At 45.2% G+C, this 22,199-nt stretch overlaps 1 protein-coding gene across 1 annotated transcript in view; it reads left to right on the forward strand.

The window, feature by feature from the left end:
* LOC144119513 (uncharacterized) overlaps window positions 1-21,414 on the forward strand; it is a 59,756-nt gene extending 38,342 nt beyond the window's left edge. The window contains exons 8-18 of the mRNA XM_077652102.1: window positions 3,303-3,357; window positions 4,257-4,280; window positions 5,456-5,541; window positions 9,559-9,627; window positions 11,170-11,283; window positions 12,441-12,613; window positions 13,135-13,259; window positions 14,617-14,698; window positions 18,271-18,420; window positions 20,181-20,276; window positions 21,236-21,414. Of these exons, the coding sequence (XP_077508228.1) occupies window positions 3,303-3,357; window positions 4,257-4,280; window positions 5,456-5,541; window positions 9,559-9,627; window positions 11,170-11,283; window positions 12,441-12,613; window positions 13,135-13,259; window positions 14,617-14,698; window positions 18,271-18,420; window positions 20,181-20,276; window positions 21,236-21,391 (1,130 nt within the window). The 3' untranslated portion in view covers window positions 21,392-21,414. The remainder of the gene's footprint in view (window positions 1-3,302; window positions 3,358-4,256; window positions 4,281-5,455; window positions 5,542-9,558; window positions 9,628-11,169; window positions 11,284-12,440; window positions 12,614-13,134; window positions 13,260-14,616; window positions 14,699-18,270; window positions 18,421-20,180; window positions 20,277-21,235) is intronic.
* The last annotated feature ends 785 nt before the right edge of the window (window positions 21,415-22,199 follow it).

Raw genomic sequence — 22,199 nt, forward strand, 5'->3', positions numbered from 1 at the left:
ACGTCGCATTTCGACGGAGGCGAAAGGCTAGAAGCCTTCTGGAGCCCTCCACTTTACGGCGTCCCTCATGGTTCATGTGTTGTTCTGGGACAGTGAGGAGAAATTAAAGTTGGCTTGTTGTTGTTGGCTCTTATCCCCATAAAGACGACTCTTAGTGAAAAGAAAACTCTTGTAAGGTAGAAGGGAGCAATAACTAAAATACAGGCATAATCGCCGCCGCATTCGAGTCTCGCAAGTGCAAGCTCGATGAAGAAATACTCGAAAAACAGCACGAATCTCTGTGGCTGACAAACGAGCATGAAGGTTGCATGTTGTAATATAGAAGCAAGTTCTGCTTTGAAACTGCTAGTGCATTTTTACTACAAAACGAAAACGGAAAAAGACAAGCTGAACATTGAAAGCCAAAGAAAACCTATACTTGGCTGCGCAAAAGGTGGCCAGCTTAGTTTTGGGTATATTTTGGGGCTTCGCGGCTATGCGCTTCGCGCGCCCGCGTGGTTTTCTTTTTGACAACCTCGATTTACAAGTGCGGCGTAGCAGAGGAACTTCAAGCGCCCCTCTAAGTGCTCGTAGGGTTAAGTTCATGCCTCGGCGTGCCCCTGCGACGAGGAAGACACCTGTGGCTGCTAATGTTGCACCAGTGTCCTCGTTATCGAACGCGCCGTTCGGCGTGTTCGCTTCGTCAGTGTATCAAGACGCTGGGCTGCACAACCAGTGCTACAAAGACTATTATTGCAGAATTTAAATATGTCCGTACGTATCAGTCTCTACTCATCAATCGTGGCGGCGACTCGGCGGTGACAGCTGCCGCACCGGTAGCTCAGTTGACTTGCTGCCGACGCCGCCGGCTCCTCGGCACACGGACTATCCTGCTAGATCCGACGCCTCAGCCGTCAAAAGCATCGCACGCTCTGCGGGGTTGACGTCGCCGAAGTGTAGGCCGGAGCTCTTTGCGAGAACTTCATTGTCGAGATCGAAAACGGGGTCCATCGTAACGCTGGTTCAAACTTATTACGAAGCGACGGTAGCTCCGCCTGCTAGATGCCTATTCTGGCGTTCCTGCAGAGAGACCTCTTCAGTGCGATATACGTAAATACAAGTACTAATGCTCATGCCCAAACGCTGCGACCTTCGCTTACAATTAAATTAGATTCTGACGTGTGTATAATCTTTAAACACATTAAATCCTGCTGAAATTCAATCAAAATGATGCTCAGCATCCATTTAACATACGAAGGGAACAGATGAACCATGAGGGACTGCGTAGTGAAGGGCTCCAGAAATTTCGACCACCTGTATGGGGTTATTTTAAGGTGCACTGACATCGCACAGTACGCTATAGGCCGCACCAGTCGGGAGATGTGATCGCGGAGTCCACGTTTAAGTCTGGTTACGCCACTTTTCTGGTGCTGAAATGACCACCACCATAATCATCAGAGAGTCCTGAGTTGGAATCAGAGCGGCGGGAAAGTCTTTTTCAACTTCGAATCCAGGTCTCTGGGCTATAAAGTACCATTCGATGCCGGGTAAGTGGCAACAAAGCCACGAAGTTCTAAACAATCGGATTTTGCTGAAAAAAAATGCTAGGTTTGTGCTCAATGTCCCTTTAAAACTCCATAATCCATAAACCAAAATTTTATCGTGAGGTAAAGAGATTTACTCACTGACACAGTTGGTGCCTTCTTCCATAATGTCGCTGGCTTCCAGCAGTTATCGTTCTGGCTGAATTTCGCCGCGGTCAACAACCGCGAAGTCAGAAGTAAATAAATTAAAATCGTTCTCGCCGGTTTCACACGTCAAACATAATGCACCAACTCGCCCAGCAAGCCACGTTTATGTTAATCTACCGGTATAACTGGGTTATTGTTGACTTTATATAAAAATCCAGCTTCATAATTTTCATTGCCGATGCCAAGCCTTAAGAGATTTTTAAAAAATTTATGGTCATTTCCCATCAATCGCAACATTTTGCGAATAGTGTCAAGTTTTAATTGATACTTTATTTGTTTATTTTATACCTGCATTACTTTGATGGAATTGCAGCAAAGTCAGGAAATTCAAAAACGCTTGTACAGTGAACATAACACACATAAACTAATTTATCGGGAAATGATTTATTGTGTTTAAAGATTATACAGCTTCGGAAACTAATTTACTTTTAACTGAAGTCGCAGTGCTTGGACATGAGCATTAATATATACGTATATCGTCCTAAACAAGCCCCCGAGGAACGTCAGGGAAAGCATATAATCAATAAAAGCAGACATCTTCAGTATTCATTAGCTGCTTACGCTTGGTCAAGTTAGAAATAGCCCAATGTATAATTTATCAAGGCACAAAAAAAATTGCATTTCTCTGATCATCTTATCATGTGGGAGTCTATCATAGTTCTTAGAACAAGCTGAGAAGACTACGTTTAACTCCTTCGATGTAGAACATCTTGGCTTCTTCAGCCCCTCGTCGTAACTAGCTGCATTTTCTTTTAAAATCATCGTCGCAGACATATTGTGCGTTAATGATAACTATTTCGTTCCAAAAATTCGTTTAGGTGTTTTGACAATTTGTGTTTTAAGAGTTTACAAACATGTAAGCACCTAAATCGGGCAGCCGTTTCCGAACTCTGTTTAGCGAGCCCTTTTAAAAACTAGGAAAAGCACCCGCGTAACTTTCCATTCTTTTGGTACGGCACCACGCTCAACAGGGACCTGTTAAATATTACTGATGAAGAAGGGTGCTAATACTTCAGCGTAAGTTTGGAGAATTACATCTGGATTTGGAGTTTTCTTACGATTAATGCGCAAAAGCGGCATTTTTGCACTGAAAAAATTTTCCCCCTTTTGGGCAACCAAGCGCTGCTCGGTGTGCACTTCAAGTTTTTACGGATAGACCTTCAGGATGTATGGATTGTCCAAAGATATGTGACCTCACACGTAACGTCACATACCGCATGGCTAAACCAAATAGATCGAAGCTTCTACAGGCTGCACTGGACAACAGATATGATATCACGCGTGACTTCACGCATAACGTCACACTTGTTTGGACCTTTCGCTTCTCTCCGGATGGGGCGACGCTGGTACGGTGAGAAAATGTCCAGAAAAAGCTCTCGCTTTGCGACTAAGTGCAGGTTAGAAGCCCCACACGCAGTTGCAGGTGTGGGTCTGTCCGAATAAAACCGGCGGTGGATGAGATAAGAGGAAGGACTGTCTAGGTGCTCGAAATGAGTCCGAGCTTTTATACTGATTTGTCTGTCGTAGCTCGCGCGCGCTGTCGAGAAGTTAACCGCCACATTTTCACCGCAGGGGCTGCAAAGGAAAACCAGCAGGCCGCTGCAAAGGAAGCCGCGTCTTCTCCGAGGTAAGTTTAGTGTTAAAAAAAAAAGAAATGAGAAAATGCATTTTATTTATTTTTAACGACCCTCACAGATTCTGTCAAGCTAAAAACGTCTTGCTTTTTTTTCTTTGTGTGCTTGTGGTTTAGAATACGCGATCGTGAAGTCAAGCGCGTAAAAAATTTACGGGCAAATACAATTAGTCGTTCTCAATGGAGATTACGGTAACGACGCAAGAATGTTTCCATGGACGCGCTCGTAACGCTGGTGGCTTTTATCTTCACAGAACGACGTAATCGTGCGGAGAAAGTTTTCTTGACACGAAACACGAGACATAAACACGGGCTATTGTGACGTCAAAGTGTAATTTTCGCATTTAAATAACTAATTACACCACATCAATCAATTTTTTTCCACAGCAAGATCTCATTACACACTATGTAACACAACCAAACTTTTTGCTCATTTATCTTCACAGAACGACGTAATCGTGCGGAGAAAGTTTTGCTGACTTTTGCTCATTTATCTTCACAGAACGACGTAATCGTGCGGAGAAAGTTTTGCTGATACGAAGCAATGTTTTCGCATTAATAGCATAGAAATGTTTGCTTCTTATGGGTTAGTAAGTCAGCACACAGTAAGTGCTTAATGTGGCAGGACAATATTTGCTCACCAGTGCTTTTCTGTTCTTCCTCCGCACCAAAATAACAGCTTCGCTTTTTACTGCGCTGAAAAATAGTCACCCGAGGCGGAAGTCCTCTCTTTGCCATTCCAACAACACAGCTGGGAGAGGTTCGCACATGTTTTGCTAACATAACACAGAGATAAACTAGAATCCCCGCCGTAAGTCCTACCTTCTCCATTCTAATAGCACTGGGAACGGTCTCTGTGTGTATACACTGACCTCTTGCCTTCTCCTTCGCAGTGATATTCAAAAACCGATCAGCCCGTAAGTACTGCCTTCATCATTTTAACACTGCTGGCACTTCCCCACATTTTTCTGCGTCTTGAAGCGGCAGTTAGCTGATAAACACGTCATAGTGTTCTAGAACACCAAAGTGTTTCTTAAAACAGGCTCACATGAATAATAATAATAATAATAATAATAATAATAATAATAATAATAATAATAATAATAATAATAATAATAATAATAATAATAATAATAATAATAATAATAATAATAACGACTTAGCGTGCAGCCGCCGCGGTCGTGTTCGAACCCGGGGGCTCACATAGCCAAGTTGCGGAATGACAGGAAAAAAATAGACTTCATCGATGGCTTCACAGCCATACTCGGTGCTCCCATTGTCTCTGCAAGTTTTTTCTTGCCGACCGCATCTTGCTGTTTATTGGTAGGGTTAAAGGCAGGCGTTTGGCTCTGGCTTTCCGGCGCACTGGTGTCCTGCTACGTGTACATTGCGCCGTATAGGGTGCACGGATAATGCTGGAGGGGCGTCTGGTAGCAAAGACATTGATGAGGGGAACGATGGGTGAGTTATTGAGGGTTATCAGGTAATCAGGTATCGAGCAGGATGCGTATCTGCGGGCATCTCGGATGCGGTATCCGCATGTGCAGTGACAATGCCCTTGCCGCTAATGCTTGTCGCGGAAGGGCGATGTGCCCAGGCGTCTGCAATGCGAGCCAGTGAAGAGATTTCTGTTAGTGAAGAATGCATTCTCACTTGGCCTTGGCAGTTTTATCCGTCCCGCTTTCGCAACTTAGGACATTGTCCTTTGTATAACGGTGTTTAATTGTCTTCTATTAGGTTCCATGTTTTTCCCATAAAATGGAAATCCCAAGCCCTCCGGAGCACAAGCGCGGCACAAATACCTGCCAGCGAAAAGACTCTGCCTCACGCGAGTCTGCTCAATAAGTATCCGCGCATGGAGAACTGTGGGCACAGGCGCTGAGACTCCAATTCGGGGCGCATTTTGGGTTGCATGCTTAGCTGCTCTGCTGCCATAAAGGGGAGCGATGCTGCCTACGCAATAGCGACGGCTAACCCCACTGTTTTCGAAGCTGGCTCTGGCGCAATAATGCAGCTAATGTTTCTGGTTGTGCGTTATCTTTCGGCGGCACATTGTCTGTACAGAACTTAACTGTTCGTTCTCTCTTCGCAGAGTCGCAGTGAACACAATGAAGGTGGTCGTCATGGTGGTACTGCTGTCGATTGTCTGCGCCTTTGGAGCTTACTTTCTCGCGCTCAGTATGTATACTCACCAGTTTTCCGCGGCGTGCGTGCAAAGAAATTGTTTCCTTTCGCACCGAAAGGGAGAAAAAAGGAGAAAAAGAGCGAAGTGCCCATCGCTGCAAAAACTAAGATGGCAACATCCCTGCAGTGGTTGCCATTCGGAAAATAATATTTTTATTTCTCCTCAGACTTTGGCTTCCTTCTCAGTCTGGGTGCATTGTTTTCTGGTAAAAAGATTGTAAAGGACGCGTATGCCGAGGTATCCCGTCAAAATGCGTGCACTGTGGCTAGGCTGTAAATATCGTCGCCACTAGTGAGTGAGCGAAGGCTAAGTAATGCTCTCTACTGGTCTTGTTATGGCGCCTAGCACTATGCACGACACTGTAAGCATTCAGAACGGGACCCTTCGCTGATTTCCCAAGGATTGGAAACATACACTGATGAAATCAGTCACCTCCTCGTTGCTCACCTTAAGCTTTTTTTTACGGTGTTTTGCCAAATTTGCTTGCGTTTTTATTTGGAGATAGTTTTAAAGCATAATGGGGGTGCTCTTGTGATTTATGTGCCTTTGAAAATGCGTTTAAGACGACTGCTGATTGTTATTATTCTGTTTACTATAATATTACTTTATTATTATTATTATTATTATTATTATTATTATTATTATTATTATTAGTCTATTATTCTATTTAACAGTACGAACAATCTCATGGTAGATTTTTCTTTTTCGATATAATGCCCGCGTGATGTCCTCTACTGAAGCCTTATGTCGACGATAATGTATTTGTTGAGCAGCTGGTGACGTGGAAGGTGGCACTGCAGATGGCTTAGTGCACTGCCTGTTCATGTCATGGTGTGCTAATTGAATTTCACCAGGGGCATGATCTTCGCTTGCTGTTAAAGTGCACAAAGAATTTAATTTGAATCTCGTTATAACGAAGTCGAAGTAGATTTCTTCGTCATACCCGTCGCTTCGTTAGAGCGGTACGCGACTTTGGTGGCAACTGCCGCTTGCTAACGGACTTGCGTGCAACTGTGTATACCAAAAGACAAAATAGCGGTTGTCTTGTGTGTCGCTGGTGTGCGTCGCAAGAGCCTTCAACACGACCACCGTGCGCATACCACGGGCCGAAAGTACGGACACCAACTGAATAAGTCAGCTTTGCCAACGCGCGCCCATATCTTCCGTGGCCCGCATGGGATTCAGTACTTAGAAAACGGCCTTGGAGGGGTAATGTTGTAGAGGACAGGGTGAGACTTATTCAGAATATTGTTAATGCGAAAGCATTATATGTCCCATTGAGTTCGAAAGCTGCCGTCCGCCGTCTATGGCACGAAATTCGGAGGGTCAGAACGCAGGTGTACGATGTCACAACACATGTGTAGTCATAAATAATGAAACGTAACGTACTGTAACCTATGAAAGTCATGACTAGTAGGCATAGTCATCCTGCAACGTAGCATGACTCAGCAGTTTAATGCTTTAGCATTTTCACAAGTAAAATATGCTGAAAAATTCATTCTGTTTTCTAGGTGTTGAAACTAATAGGGGCGTGTGGGGCGATTTCGTCACGAGTTCCTGATCTGGTTGGCTTTGCCGCACAGCTCAGGTTCACGCGCGATACAGCAGCACCGCAGAGCGAGATGATCTTTAGAGAATGCATCCGTCAGACCGAAATGCCTCGATGATCGACGCCTTCTGGTCAACGGAAATTATTTTGCGCCTATTTTTTATGTCGCTTGGCCCTCGGAAAATATGGGGTGCAGTACCATCAAGCACACATGCGCATTGCCAGTAGGTTTGAACCATGTGACGATGATGCGAAAACGGAAGCTAAACTGCGTACTGCACCAGAGATGCAGAGCGCACCCACAGCGGACCGTATGCTGCGAGGAGTTTGGAGAATGGAGAAACTCCAATGATCTGGTAGCCTGTGTCGCGTTAGGACGTTGAACCTAAACCCCCTTTCCAAAAACAAAAACAAAACATGCCCATGCAAAATCTCAGTGCAGGCCCCACTTGTGGCGTGGATATTTTTTCCTACCTTTTGTAATATGTGCGACAGAGTAAGTTATACGCGGTGATTGCGGTTTGTCGGTTCGAATGGGTTGGGGTGTGTTGCACATTGTTACAAATCAACATACTCAGTGCTTGATGGCCAGTGGGGTTATTTCGTGTTTGTAAGATAAATTTACTTGATGAAAACGAGATATCAAAATATTTATTTATTTATTTATTTATTTATTTATTTATTTATCTATTTATTTATACACAATACTGCCAGTCTCAGTAAGAGACCGTAGCAGGTGGGCAACCAGTACAATATAATGTTCAAAACACAAAGGAGAATTTACAAGCAGATCAACAAAAAGAGAACTCTTACAATACGTGTTACATAACTACTAGTAGGCAGGTTACTAAAGAATACCTTTAAGAATCAGAAATGTAACAAAAAAGAAAACAAGTACAGCAGCAGTCATTCATGCCAGCTAGCATGCTAGTATTCGAAATATATAACAATAGGAACTTGAAGAAAGCGAAAAAAAGGTAACGGATGCCAATAGACAATGCAATCATCCTTAAAAGTAACATAGTATCAAGAGATGTAAGTAATTGTTGGGCAGTCATCTGGTAAGATGTGGGACTATTGGCACATTACTGATTCTTGTTACATTCTACTAATCTTGAAGTGAAGGAAGATAGTGAGTCCGACATGGTAATCGATGGATCGAGTCGATTCCATTCGCTGATGGCTAAAGGAAAGAACGAATGCTTATGTATGGGCTTCTACGAGAGCTTCCGAGGGATTGGTATTGCTTCGTTATATCTATTAATAGAGCGAGGTTTAACTGTGAAACAATTCCGTGATTTTTTTCCAAGGCAAAATCGCGCGAGGATTTTGTTGTCGTATAAAATTTGACAAGAAGAAATGTTAGCGCGTATAACTGCACAGCGCTCACTAAGCTTCGAAGAACTATGCTCCATTTAAGAAGAGCGAGTAATCTGAAATATCAAGCAAGATCACTGCACGTGGCAGTTCTGCAGGCTCAAAAGAAACTAGCATGAAAGCTCTCATGATAAGCAGCCGCAAAATAAGCAAAGCTGTTAACGGGAGCACGCGGATCACCGAAGAAGCAACGTGACCTAGTATCAGCCTCTCAGGCTGTCACCTGTTTAGTCATTTTGAGCAGTGATTGGTCTTTCCTTATATATCCAAGTGGCTCTCCTCACGCACCTTCTCACACAGGTCTTACGTATATCTTGAACGAGTGGCTCAAGCACACTCTGGATGAGTGACTAAAAAGATGTCTAAGGTCAAATGCTTTAGGGGAATCCCCCAAGGCGGAGTCCACCTTCGGGGATTCTTCCCTAAAACATTTGACCAACATTTCCCACTTCGAGTTGTTGATCAATTCGCCCTCGCACTACCATGAGCTTGCCGTCCCGGTTAGCTCAGTTGGTAGAGCGACTGCTCCGGTGAAGCGGTGGTCCCGAGTTCGAACCCCGGACCAGGACGAATTTTTCATTAACTACGAAGTTTCTCAGAAAGCTGTATAGCCTTCCTTTCTAGCCGTAAGGCTGCATGCGCTTGGGTGGATGCCAATGAGTAATTACTCCCTTATTACATGGTGTCTAAGGGTCAGTTTGCAATACTTGATCCTTGTCCGAAGTTGGACTGACACCGTTCGCGCTCTGAATTGTTGATCAATTCTGCCTTGCCGTTGTGCTTAGCTTGTTTCGTTTAGCGACTGGTTCCGTGTTCGATCCCCTAAAAAGGACGACTTTTCTTTTTGTTTTTCCAATTGCGAGGCTTTCGAGAAAGTTGTATAGCTTTCCTTTGTATATAGCCGTATGGATGCGGTCGCATGGACGCTAAAGGGTCACTACACCCTAACTGATCCATGTCTTCGATCAACTGTACGCGAAAGGTGGCAGTCCTCGAATGCTTTCTCTTGCCCTTTTGTGCCACTAAGAATGATGCGCTTTACATGCGCTGGAACCACCTTGATGTCTTGTACGCTTTCTCGCAGAAAGCAAAGAGGATGAGCCGGGTCCTGAAATCATATACCCCGGTGACAACGCTGGTCTTGACATAGTTCGTAAGTGCAGAATGTTTTGCTTTTAGAGACTAGCCCCCGAGCAAAGTATATCTCGCACACTTTGCGCTGATGGATGCAAACACTTTTTTTGTCGTAGCTTCAGTAGCCCGTTCAAAGGGTGGCTCCTCCAGTCAACCGGGTGATCGGTCGCTTTGACGTGCCCACTGGATAGCTATTCTGCTAACGCACTGTAACATAAGATATAGAAACTATCGAGCAATGCCGCATCATCGGCCAATCGTCGGTACTACTCTAGTAGGTGCCACCTCTTCGCGTTTCTTTCTAGCTTTGAGCGCAAAAGTAATGCCGAGAGAAGAGGGCAAGCCTGAGAAGTTGATATATGGAAACGTTGGCGGGACATTGAGGAATGGAGATTATTATGGCGGAGATTTACTATCAGTGTCCGTAGCCTAAAGTAGATCTGTGGTCAAATTACATTGAAGAAAAATACTAATTATAGGCGTAACCGGTGGCAGGACCGTAGTCTTTCTTTCACCGTTTCTGTCAAAGGATTTCTCAAAAGCGCGGCTGTTACAGTCTTCAAAGATGCCGCGAGTCCACCCCTCTAGAAGAAAATAAAATAAAAGGCTCCCAAAACATGTCGCGGTATTATCTTTACCACTTACTCCCCTCCCCCTCAGTTGACCCACGAGAATGAGGGGGTCGTTCGCAGTAGTACGAGAAGGCGCTTCACTCTTCACAAAGTCCGCTCCTTGTAACAGCAATAGAGCCACATCGTGGCTTGTTTCGGCTGAAGATTGTCGCCCTCGTATTTCCTAAGCGCTAACTCATGCGTCCACATACTGACCAACAGAACATATAGTAAACAGCCAGCGCTACCGATTATTATGTACCGCCATAGTCGCCAATGCGCAGGCCAGCTGCGGGAGCGCCTGCCGCGACTGGGCTATCTGCGCATGCGCATTGGCAGCTTGCTGTTCGCGGTAAGCGGCAGCGCCGGCAGTATCCGTTATGCTAAAACTCTACAAGCACTAAGTTAAGGTATGTCGCCGCCGTTACAGCTACCGTGAGGCGCAGTACGCGCACGGGTACCTCGCGCATACGCGGTCAGCTTCACTACGGTAGCACAAGTGGCAACGTATTAGCGCAAGCTAAACCGTTCTACTAACTGCGCGTGCGCGTAGGACACGTGCCAGCTTAGCGCCCTGCGGTAGCGATAACGCTAGCGGTGAACCAGGACGTTCTAATAAGAGGGCTAGGTGGCCCCTACGCCCCATGAGGGCTGGTGAGGGGACGAGGAAGGGGGGGGGGGAGGTGCGGGAATTTTGAATAATTAGCCTTCTGCGGTCCGGCGATCCATGTATGGATGGGGTTTGGCACACGTATCGGAATTTCACAGCGTAGGGTGTCGGCACATCCGGGTCTAGCCGTCATCTTTTCGTCCCGATGGAGGGTGTAAACAGGAAGTTTATAGCACATTTCTGCTTGCTGTAATATGTCCACACTTGTTGCAAGAGGCGCGCAGGACTGAAAAATAATGCTGCTTCTGCACTAACGCTTCGATTTTCCACTTCATTTCAGCCCGTCTCATCTGCGTGACAACGGTGACGCCGTCCTATGCATCAGTGGGAGACGTTCCTTACACACCCTGCGACTACATCGTATACTACCCGCCCGTTGAAAAGTTTGACCACAGTATGCGCGGGTCTTGGGGGGCTGGCTTGGCGCCGTTGTTGTAAGAGGCACATTCAAGCCAGAAGCGCTGTTTGTGAAGCATCTGAAAAGAACACAAGTGTCACAACTGTACCTTTCACACCCGTAACAAGGAATGGCCTACGCTGCGATTGCTCGATGTCTGTTCAGTTCTGGTAAAATCTGACCGCGACGGCCACTATGTTGCAAAGAGAAAGCCCCAGACACCGCTGTAAAAAACTGCGCAGCGATTTCCTGGCATAACCAAGGATCACAGATGGGCCAAGTTATTTTTGAACATCCAACTACGACACTTCCCAGGAAATAGTATATAGACAGCAACCTCGAAACCATCTTGCGCCGCGTTTTGAAAGTTATCATTAACGGAGGTGGATTTCCTCGTCATAATAAAGCGGCAGACCTCGCGCCATGTATAGAGGTTGCCCGATACATAACTTCTATAATCCTGTCGAACGTAATAATCATCGGGTTCGAAAAACTGTCGTGCAAAGAAGCACGCTTTCACCCAGCGCCGCTGAACATATGATCATTTCATGCCCTAATCCTGCAGGAGTAAAAAAAAAATCATTACGTATACATTATGCTAGCTAATGCACCCAAATTAAAAAGGCGTTATCATGATTTTCCTGGCGTCACTAAAATGTGAGAAAACGGTACGTCACCAGTTGGTAACAATTAGAATTTGACACATTTTGGGCAGCTATTCTGAGTTGCGTGAAAAACCAAAGTGAAGGCCTAGGATCAACTCGCAAGACATAGGCACTAGAGATTTTTTTGTCCACCAGATGTGTTACTGTATTCTCCGCAACATTTGTCAGAAAATGAGACCAGGAGTTGCTGGCCGCTGAGTTGAAGTCGCACTTTCTCAGCCCTCTATTTTCACACACCTTGCTAGAAGTAACGCGAAACATTTTGACCGGAATGCACTGGCAGCTGAGAACATGTTGACATTAAATTTTGTATCCAAGCACCACACATTACTGAGTGCGCTCCTAACGTACGGCACCTGACATTCTTTTTTTTTTTCGGAGCGGAAGGAAACGTAGTCATAGTGAAGCCTCTTAAAACCACCTTGAAATCAAACATATAGAAAAAGGGTTGGCTGCTTGCGAGTGACACATGCTCTTCTTTTTCTCCAGTGGTTTCTTTTGACTCGCGCGGCGTGAAAGTTATCGTCGGATTCAACACGGATGCCGCCAAAGCTGCCGAGTTCGGGAAGCTGAGCTCCTGGGTTGGCTCTAAGTACGCAGTTTTAGACGTCACCATTAAGGACGACTTCTCCGACATCACTGCCAAAACGAAGGAAATCCAGGTCTGTGCGAATAAAGTTTCTTTTTTCTTACTGGCAAAAAGCATTGAAATCTACCTCAACTTATGAGTTTAGATCATGCAAATACAGCTCCACAAGCGACGAACAAAAAACTAAGAGACAATCGCCCGCACCATGTGTATTCCGTGTTTGTCTTTCGTAGCGCATTGTGTTTCAGTGCTTCAAAACAACATGAACCAACTATCACCGCAACGTGTTTTGTTGCATGTCATGATTTGGAAGCGGTTAACCACAATATTTATTTATTTTTTAGTATCTTCATCCCTGTTATATTTTAAATGGTGTCAGTGAGGAAATTAGGCATTGATACGCGTGGAAAATTTTCAACCGAACTCAGAAAATTGTGGACGTGCTGCCATTGCCAACGATTACCTCGTAGTCAGTAGCAAGAGCTGTTAGCATATTGCGCCTGCCTGTGTCGAAAAAGTGCGGGACAAGCTCAAAAGAATGTTAAAAAAGAAGTACTGCAAGAAAAACGGTGACCGATTTCTTTATTTTTCTAGGACGCTTTCAGTAAGATCAAGAAGACCTACCAGAAGCCAGAACTGGCCATTATCGGCATCAAGATAAATCCTAAGGATGCCGACGCCACGGAGGAGAATGGCCAGAAACTGGAAAGCATATCAAAGTAGGTTCTCAACGAACATCCTGTACTCAATTCTCTTTAGAAATGACGTCGCAGTCCTGGTGCAGTCGGGACGCGATATCGCTGCTGCCCCAACACAGGAAATATGCAGCATGTTCGGCTGCGGCGTTGTTCATGCGCAAGCCCGAGCGCCTGACGTCACAATGCACTGGGCTTTCGTACGCCCACAGAGCAGTCTCATACTTCGAACTGAAGGACAAGCATACTTTTCTTTGCCAAAGGAAAGGCGAAAACCTTTATTATGAATTGCCACTCGACGGAGGTCCTCAGGTGGTCGAGTTCTTAGTCCAGGGCCCCATTTGCCGTAGATATCAGGCTGTTTCGGGTGATCAGGTCACGCAGGTCGCCAAGGCTGCTCTAGGCAGTGCGGCTTCCCACTTGGGGAAAGAGCGGGGGGGGGGGGGGGGGGTACTAAGGGAGGACTGGGAAATTTCCGTGTTTAATGGGTGGGTTGTTCGCCACAAAAAGGGCAATTTGCGGGGCAGCGCGTGGGTTAACAGGTGTTGCTATGCAATAGATAGGGAAAGCGTTATTCTAGAGTTGGCGCCAAAAAGCCGCCTTCTCTCGACGGGGGTTTCTGTGAGGTGGTATGTTCCACGGGAGAATTGGCAATGTTCGAGTATGTGCCAATAGGTGAATGGGGTGGTCTCTGCCTCATATAGGTTGAGATGGCCTCCCATTGAGAGCCGTAGGATAAGTCCTCGCTGTCGCATGAGCGCCCTTATTGTCAGGGAGAGACGCATGCCCATGTGTCCAGATGAGGCTGGACTGCGGGACGTAATGGGTGCGATGTAGAATGGGATGCGCGATAAAGGGACATGCGCCCATGTGCGAAGTTGCGACAGGCTTTTTCGCGAGTGAGTGATAATAATGATGGGATGGAAGAATGCGTCATGCCAGGGCATGACGCATTCTTCCACCTATGTCTATTTCTCCTGAGTATTAGTTGCTGTCACCCTTCCAGTCAATCACCAGCCGACGTTGCCATCATTGCCGTAGGATGCGTGGCGGTGTCCGTGTGGAAGGTTTCTTGTTTTTAGAGCGGAAGCTTCTGGCGAGCACAGCGTTACACTTTGCTTGCAACTGGATTACACTTTCTTTGTATACGTATTTGTAGAAGCAACGAGAAAGACAAAGGCAAGAAGTAGGCGGAACGGGATGGGCTTTCAGTTGATAGCCGTGCTCACCCCGTTTAGTTACCTGTCTTTCGCGCTGTTTATTCAAATATGACGTACTAACTAGCTCAACATTCTGTTTTACTTCAGTGAATTGTACTACATTATCCGAAGGTACTGTAAAAAACCTGTCCACAACTTGCAATTTCTGGTTGTGTCCACAGGGGCGCCCTGATCTTGTTTCAAACACACAAGCTACCGGACGATGGATGCATAATCGGTATAAACGAGCTTATGATCACAAAGGTAAGCACCGCTGATCTCTATACCTGTACTGATTGTATCTGGTTGCAATTGCTTCATCGTTTTTTTAATCGGGTATGGATTTTTATGGTATGGATCGGAAAAAAATTAAATCAGAGAAATGCAACGCATGCACGCCAGATCGGCATTAACAAGGTATTTGCAGTCACTGAAAAATATTTTCTGTTTAAGGTGTTTTTTCTAAATGTGTATCGGTGTTGTATTTTTCTTTTTTTCTAGCGCGGCACGCTGATTTTTTGTTCACTTCTTGAACAATAACTTTTTTTTTTGCTCATTTGCCTAAACTGTGTGCTTTCTTCATCGCTTTTACACAACCATGCACTTATTATTTTGTAACGCTGATCTACTTCATTGTATCCCAGTCCTGCTTAGGCCTTTGTGGCCTACTGTACATTGGAAATAAAGTAAACAAATGAACAAGTGCACCTCGTAAGCACGTGGTAAAAGCATTTTTTTTATATATATACTAAGCAAGTTAAATACAATGCCAGTATAGTAAAACGGTCGTTCCTAGTTGTTCACCAACGCTGGGATCCAATAATTGATGAATGCTGCCATTTGGTCAAGTTGTTTATGATTCACAGCTTGAATAGTGCAGGCACGCAGGGCGAAGCACAAAGGACGCAATGCAAGCGCTTGTACTGTGCTGTTTCGCCAGATGTCTCTCAGCGCTGTTCAAGCTATTATGCCGTTTCCGTGGTTGAGTTTAACCAATTTGAGGTTGGAAAATATTGGTAAAAACATTTATTATGTACTTGGTCCAACTCTACTGATAAAGATTATTTCGACTGTGCAATGCGATATTGACCAGGATTACATCTCGCTTTTCGTATGTGTTTTTTTTTTTGTGGGCTGGAAAAATTTTCATTATTTTGCCGTATTCATGACCTCGTTCTCGCGTGTTCCTCCGAGCGGCTGGGAATCGACCGCGGCCTTACCAGCACGGTTAAAACTAAGCAGTGCACTGCGTGCTATTTTAACAGTACGCAACTATGGACTTTTTCCAGCTATCGCAAAGCGTGGAACTCTCAAACTAATCATTGAAGCGGGGAAGCTACTTTTTTATTTTCTATTTTAAATATGTTTGCTTTTATTTTTATTTGGTACACACTGCTAGCCTCATGTACGGGGCTGTTGCAGGACTTAAGTGCGCTGCTCAATGCATCCATTTCAAGACAAGCTCAAGCGCATTTCCGAGAATTTCAGGATATTCACGGATTCAAATGTGTCATGTTCGTAGGTTAAGCGTACCAAGGTGGTTTGCGCTAGCATTTAAAATTATGACGTCGATTAAAGTCGCCACGATCTTCAGGCTTCTTCCCACTGCACCAAAGGAGTGCTGAGAACATAGACGATGACGTCATTGTTAGAGACCGTTGCCTCTGGCGGCGTTAATTTTCTTTCTCCGAAAAAAACGTTTCTTCGTTGGAAATGTACCTCCGCAGTAGAGGACGTCATCACTGGACTCCCTACCCGCCACTGCGCGCTGCGGAGAAGCCTGAACACCGTCGCAGCTTTATTGAGCGATTACGTCACCATTTTAAACGTTGTCACAAAATGACTTTGCATGCTTCACCTGCAGATTTCGCTTCCGATTCTTTTAAGTTGGCAGAATTCTAAAACCTCTTCAGTTGCACTTTAAGGACAAGGGAGACCTAAACGTAGTTGGTCCTTCTCGGCGAATTAAAAAAAAAACGGTCTGGCGTGAGGGAGTGGAGTTCACTTTGTTTCGTCACCTCTCAGCTTCTTTTCTTTTCAGCTTTCTTTTCAGCTTTTCTTTCTCTAGAAGCTTTTGTTTCTGTCAGCTTTTTAATGCTTTGCGGACTGTACGAGTTGTGTCTGATCTCCTCGCGTACTGTCGCCTGATTCGACCGAATCGTACAGGTCGTCTTGGTGTGTATTCAGCATTGAATAAACTGCCGACTAAATTAAAGCATTCCTTGGTTACTTGACAGGAATCTCTGTGAACTCATCGCTACCTAGTATTATTTGCATCCTAAAGCATGAAGAAACATCCTTGCGTCCGAACGCATAGAGAGGTATAAAATAAATTTGAGAGGACGCTTAGCCTCCGCCTTTAGGGTATGACGCGATGGTTTAGTGGGTTAGGCTTTCCATTCTGAGCAGTTTGACACCTTTGAACGCTTTTTCATTTTTTCAATTGATTAATTAGTCGCACATTCTAAATTTTCTTAATTAGCATCATCAAGCATTGCCTTTTTCATTGTGAGCATTTTGAGACCTTTGAACACCTCTTTTTACAATTGTTTATTTGTTTCATTTCTTTAGCTAATAATGAATTAATTACGTTGATTTCATTAACTAGTCATCGCCTATCACACACCAATCAATCATCAATCACTAGAACCACAAATTACCATGATGCAATTTTTTTTACGCAGCCCCCGATTATTTCCGACACGTGGTGCAGACCACTACCACGCCGACGGCTTTTCGACCGAATGAGCTGTATGCTCTGTCGCGTAATGATTAACGTACTTGCTTTACCCTTTCTTTCTCACCCACTGGCAGATGCGGCCGCCTGTATGGAGGCTCGGACTCTGATCTGTTTTCCTCACTTAACGTAGTTGCACCGCCGTGAGGGCGACTATGTAGGCTTCATAATTCAGTCACGTCGGCTCGGACAGTGGCTCGACTTCCGATGCCGAGTAGCGTTCAGGGGTTTTCTATAAGAAGACTTCACAGTAAATAAAACGTGCTTGTCCCTCACTCGGAGTTGAGGAAGGAATTATTCTGTGTTTGCTAGTTGCATTTCACACAATATTCCCAAGCCAACATTAAATTAACAATTTATACGCTCTGCATGGGTCCAGAATGATGATGATGAATTTTTTGGCGTAAGGGCATCTGTGGCCTAACAGTTCCATGGAACAAGGTGATTTTCATCTGCTCAAGGTGGGGTCAAATACTCATATCTTGAGCTGTTCACCCTAAAGGAGGCGAGCACCAGGCAAGGGGAAAGCTTGCACCCATTGTATTAGCGGTGGGTACCCGGCGGTACTGGGGATCGAACCCCGCACCTCCCGCACGTGAGGCGGATGCTCAGACCACTAGGCCGCCGCTGCGGTGGGTCCACAATGGGTCTGCACTGTGTCCAAATGACCGTTCATTGCAGTCACCTCGCTGAGCGTGAAGTGCGTGAAATTTTTATTCGTACTATGCGCATTCATTTCCCTCAGTGTCTTCATTTCATGAATGTAATCACGGCAGTGCACCAGGAAGTTAATCGTTTTTGTGCATTGAGTTTGGCTAATTATTTCAGTTTTTCTGGTCAGTCGGCGGTGATTGCGGCAAGTAGAGTCAATTATAGAATTTTTTTGTGTGTGCGCGTGCGCAAGCAGTGAATTGTCTGCTAGTAAAGAGAAACAGGTTTTCTTTGTCTTATAATGCGAGGAAGCTTTGTAGACTGCTACATTTGTACAAACATTGGAGCGATTTCGCGCGGAGGCGAGGCTAGCTCACTTATGTATTCCTACGAGTTCGTTCACAAAATTGTTTAAACGAGTGCGTCCAGCGTTTTCTTTTGGTTTCAGAAAAACTACGAAAAGCTTGCCGCTGGCATCAACAGCTCTGTGGCCATCTCCACGACCATCGCCATCGTGAAGTTTAAGCCCAAGGACAAGGCTAAAACCAACATGGGAGACTCCTGCACAAACTCGCTAGTGCTTCCCCGCACAGACAAGGCACGTATGCTTCAGAGCACCGAAACACACCTTCGAGATGTTTGTCTATGCAAAAGTCACAAGCTGTGCTTTGACTGCACGAAAAGCTTTATTAACGAACAGTAGGATTGCTGGTTGGTTTCCTTAGTCCCCGTGCATTGCCTTGTATGCGAGCACAGTCGTTAATGAAAATGTAGCACAAACATTCTGTTTGAGCATTCAGGGGTTTGTGCAAAGAAAGCTTACGTAAGTTTTGTGCCCTGTAACCAAACAGGGAATTTGTCATAATCTTTGCCGTAAAAACCTCCGGATGTCGGTGGACTCATCGCAGTTTCCTGCCGAGAATTTTCAACTTGGACATCCGGAAATTGCAGAGTAGTTGTGGCCACTGCTTACTCACAAATATTTTGTGGTGTAATTATATTGCTTGAAAGTTTACACTACGTGATGAAATATTTGGAGCGACGCACCGCCGCACGCCAGGAGAGAAACAACGAGAAGAATAAGAATGGGCCAATATCCCTCGTGTGGCAGGTATGCGATAGCTGTATCTTGCCAGAATTCTAGTATAGGTCTGGAGGGTGGAGGCTGACGAAAGTGCCTGCAATTAAAACCACTCGCAAGCTTTCAAGTATTGCGACGTCCGAAATCCTACAGGGATGCGGCGTTGACATTGTCTGAAACAAACGCACTGCTTTCTTGGTGTCTTCTGACGGACGACGTTCTGAGACTGTGCTCAGTAGTCACTCCTTGTAAGCTTTATTTCACTACCGATCCCGATAGTATTTTCGCTGCTTAAATGGGCACAGACACAAAATTTCGAACGGAAACAAGAGATATTATTTGCTTCATGGGCATAGGGAGACACATTGCAGCAGATTTAGGTTTCAGAAGCCGAGTGGAACATCTTTTATTATCATTCCGAATGCTGTCCGAGCAGCCACTCGGCATTTCCGCCAGAATCGAGTGACGTCAAGATGCGCTTGCCTCAATTATTGTGACGTCTCCGAATCCAGTGGCTGCTCACTGGTACAACCAGTGATTGCCAGCAACTCCGACGTCACCAGGATGTGGTAGCCCAGGTTGACAGGTAGACATACCGTCAAGGTACACTCCAGAGGTCGCCCGACCGATACGGAAACTGCCGGCACAAAATAGTTTGTAATTAATTATTAACGCCGCGAATTAGTGCTTCGAGCTCATTTTTATCATCACTATGCCCGCAGGCTTCTATCAAAGAAGAAAAAAAGGGACATCCATAAACTTTGCGTCAGTACTCCTTTAATAAAACTTAACAGAGCACTGCAGAGATTGCATTGGAAAAATGCGAAGGCATTAGTGTTTGCCGCTACTTTGCTGGCTCCTAGTCGACTTTGGTAGCTTTTGTCCATATGCCGTCATATGGAATGTTCTAGAACGATTTGAAAACCTGCATATCATCCTACTTCTCAGGCACCGACATTCATAGCTTCATTTTTTGCTTTACTGTAATTGGTTGTTGTCTTCACGTCATCGGACGTATGCAGTGACGCACACCCCGATGACGTCACACATCTATGACGTCGCATGGGCTCACTAATTAGCCCCATTAATTACTATCGCTAAGGGTACTGACGCAAAGTTTTTGAATGTCCCCTTTCTTTCCTTGAAAGAAGCCTACGGCATAGTATTGATAAAATTGAGCTCAAAACACTTCTGGTGCCGACATAGCCTAGTAATGCCTTGGCATTCATAATGGCGGCAATTTTCCTCACTCCTTTTCGTTTTCATTGGACCGACAGAATTGCGAGAGCTTGTCGTCCGCCGGCGACAAAGGCATTGCTGTAAAGGACGACGCTGTCTATATGTGCAACACAAATGCCACAGCACAGGCGCTGGTAAGTGAAGACGCCCCGCGGCTGTCTGTCTAAGGACAGCTAATTTCCTTCCTTGACGGCGTGGACGGCAATGTGTGTAGCATTGTGTGTAGCATTTCTTCTCCAAAGCTCCGAAGTGCTAGCACTTTTCCTTTATCATGTCGGAGCATTCTTTACAAGGCTGAATTGGGAATTCCTCGGCATGCTCCTGAAAGAAATTGAGACAAGCTTTTTCATGCTGTTCGTTATTCAGGTTTTCGTATTAAACACAAAGCAATATGTGCAATAACCGGTTAATATATTCAGAATGTAAAGTTCGTGAATTCGTCGCAAGAACTGAATTTTTTAGAATGTCTTTTTTTCCATGACCATTATGGAATGGAATAGACTGCCGAGTGGTGTTGTGTATGCTACATCAAATAATGCTTCTTCGATATTGTGAAAGCGCGTGTATAAATGCTTTGGCCCTTTTTTCTGTTGTTCCTTGTGCTGTACACTTCTATGTATTCCTTAATGTACATCCCCCCCAACTGTAACGCATTTGGCCCTGTGAGTTTCTTGACAAACTGAATATTCTATTGGATAGATGCGGAGTTGTAGGCGGTAAATTGCGGTTTTCAACCTGTCTTTATCGTAAAATGGCGTACTTCGAATGTTCCCGTCTGCAATGCCGTTAGTATGCCACTCATAGCAAGGTTCTGATATGTCCCCGTTGAATTTTCGTAAGACCGGTAAAAGGCTTAAATTTATAGCTTTTTTTCTATCGCCACTACATCCCTACTCATAGTATTCAGTACATACTTAAACGCTCACGTGGGGAGGTAAAATACCTCTGTTCCCTAAATACGAGGCCCCCAAAATGGATATTGTCCCTCTTCTCACGCAGTCGTAACGAACTTTTTTCGCATAATGTTCTCTTCTGAACTCTTGTATGCAGTGTGCGTCAATCTATAGTGACTAATGTTTTCTATATTCTGTAGTTTGTAGGCTCAAACGACGGGCCCTCCTCGTGGAAATTTAACATCGCCTTCTTCGACATCGACCAATACCATCCAGGAAATGACACCAAGTGTCCTAAGTTCAAGCTGGAGAATTTCTACAGGAAAGGCCCCAGGAAAGCGGAGAGCAAAACCTAATCTTGGCACCGAAAGCCAATAAGAATTAAACGCTATTGACCACTGCCTTTGCTGAAGCGATGTGCCGACTTTGCATGTATGCTCCAAGCACAGTGCGTGACCGCTATAGGAAATGCGGAGTACGACAGGGAACACCTCCAGGGGTTCCTCCGCACTGTAGACTTACCATGCAACAGCAGTGCTACACCCAGGAGCGCTTACCTCGTGTTACAGCTGTGACATATTTGTGTACGGAAGTTTGGATGAGCTGGAGCTTGTGTAGCACCGATACTGCACTGGATGATATGAACAAATGACGGCTCACAAGACATGCTTGAAGCGCGAGATGAGTTCTGCAAGAGTGTAACGAGGTGGTCATATTTTTGGCAATCATCTCTGCAATTGCAATTGCCAGGTATACGCAGCCGCACTGCATACTGTCCGAGCAAATTATGTAACAATCTGTTTATTGCGTGAGGCCCGAGCATGCTGCACGTAGGACAGTGGCGCGCAATGGCACATCAGATGAGCGTGCTTTGCAGCTGGTCGGCTGCCCGGCCGCTTCCATATTCAGGGCGCTGCTGTCAGTCCGACAGCCTGACCAGGCACACCCAGGCGCAGCGTCTGAGCACTGCTGGCGAAGATACATAACAATAGCGTTTGCTTACACTCACGGTCGAAGCATTACTCAGAGGGGTGGGCTAAAAAAAAAACTTCGTTGGTGCATGCAGAATCCGATAGAAACAGGAAGGTGATTCCTATCCGCGAGTGTTTTAGGAATGAAGGACTCGCATTTGAAATTTGTGCGCCTGCCTGGATTAAATCTGAC

This window comes from Amblyomma americanum, chromosome 2, assembly GCF_052857255.1.
Source record: "Amblyomma americanum isolate KBUSLIRL-KWMA chromosome 2, ASM5285725v1, whole genome shotgun sequence".
In the NCBI taxonomy this organism is placed as follows: domain Eukaryota; kingdom Metazoa; phylum Arthropoda; class Arachnida; order Ixodida; family Ixodidae; genus Amblyomma; species Amblyomma americanum.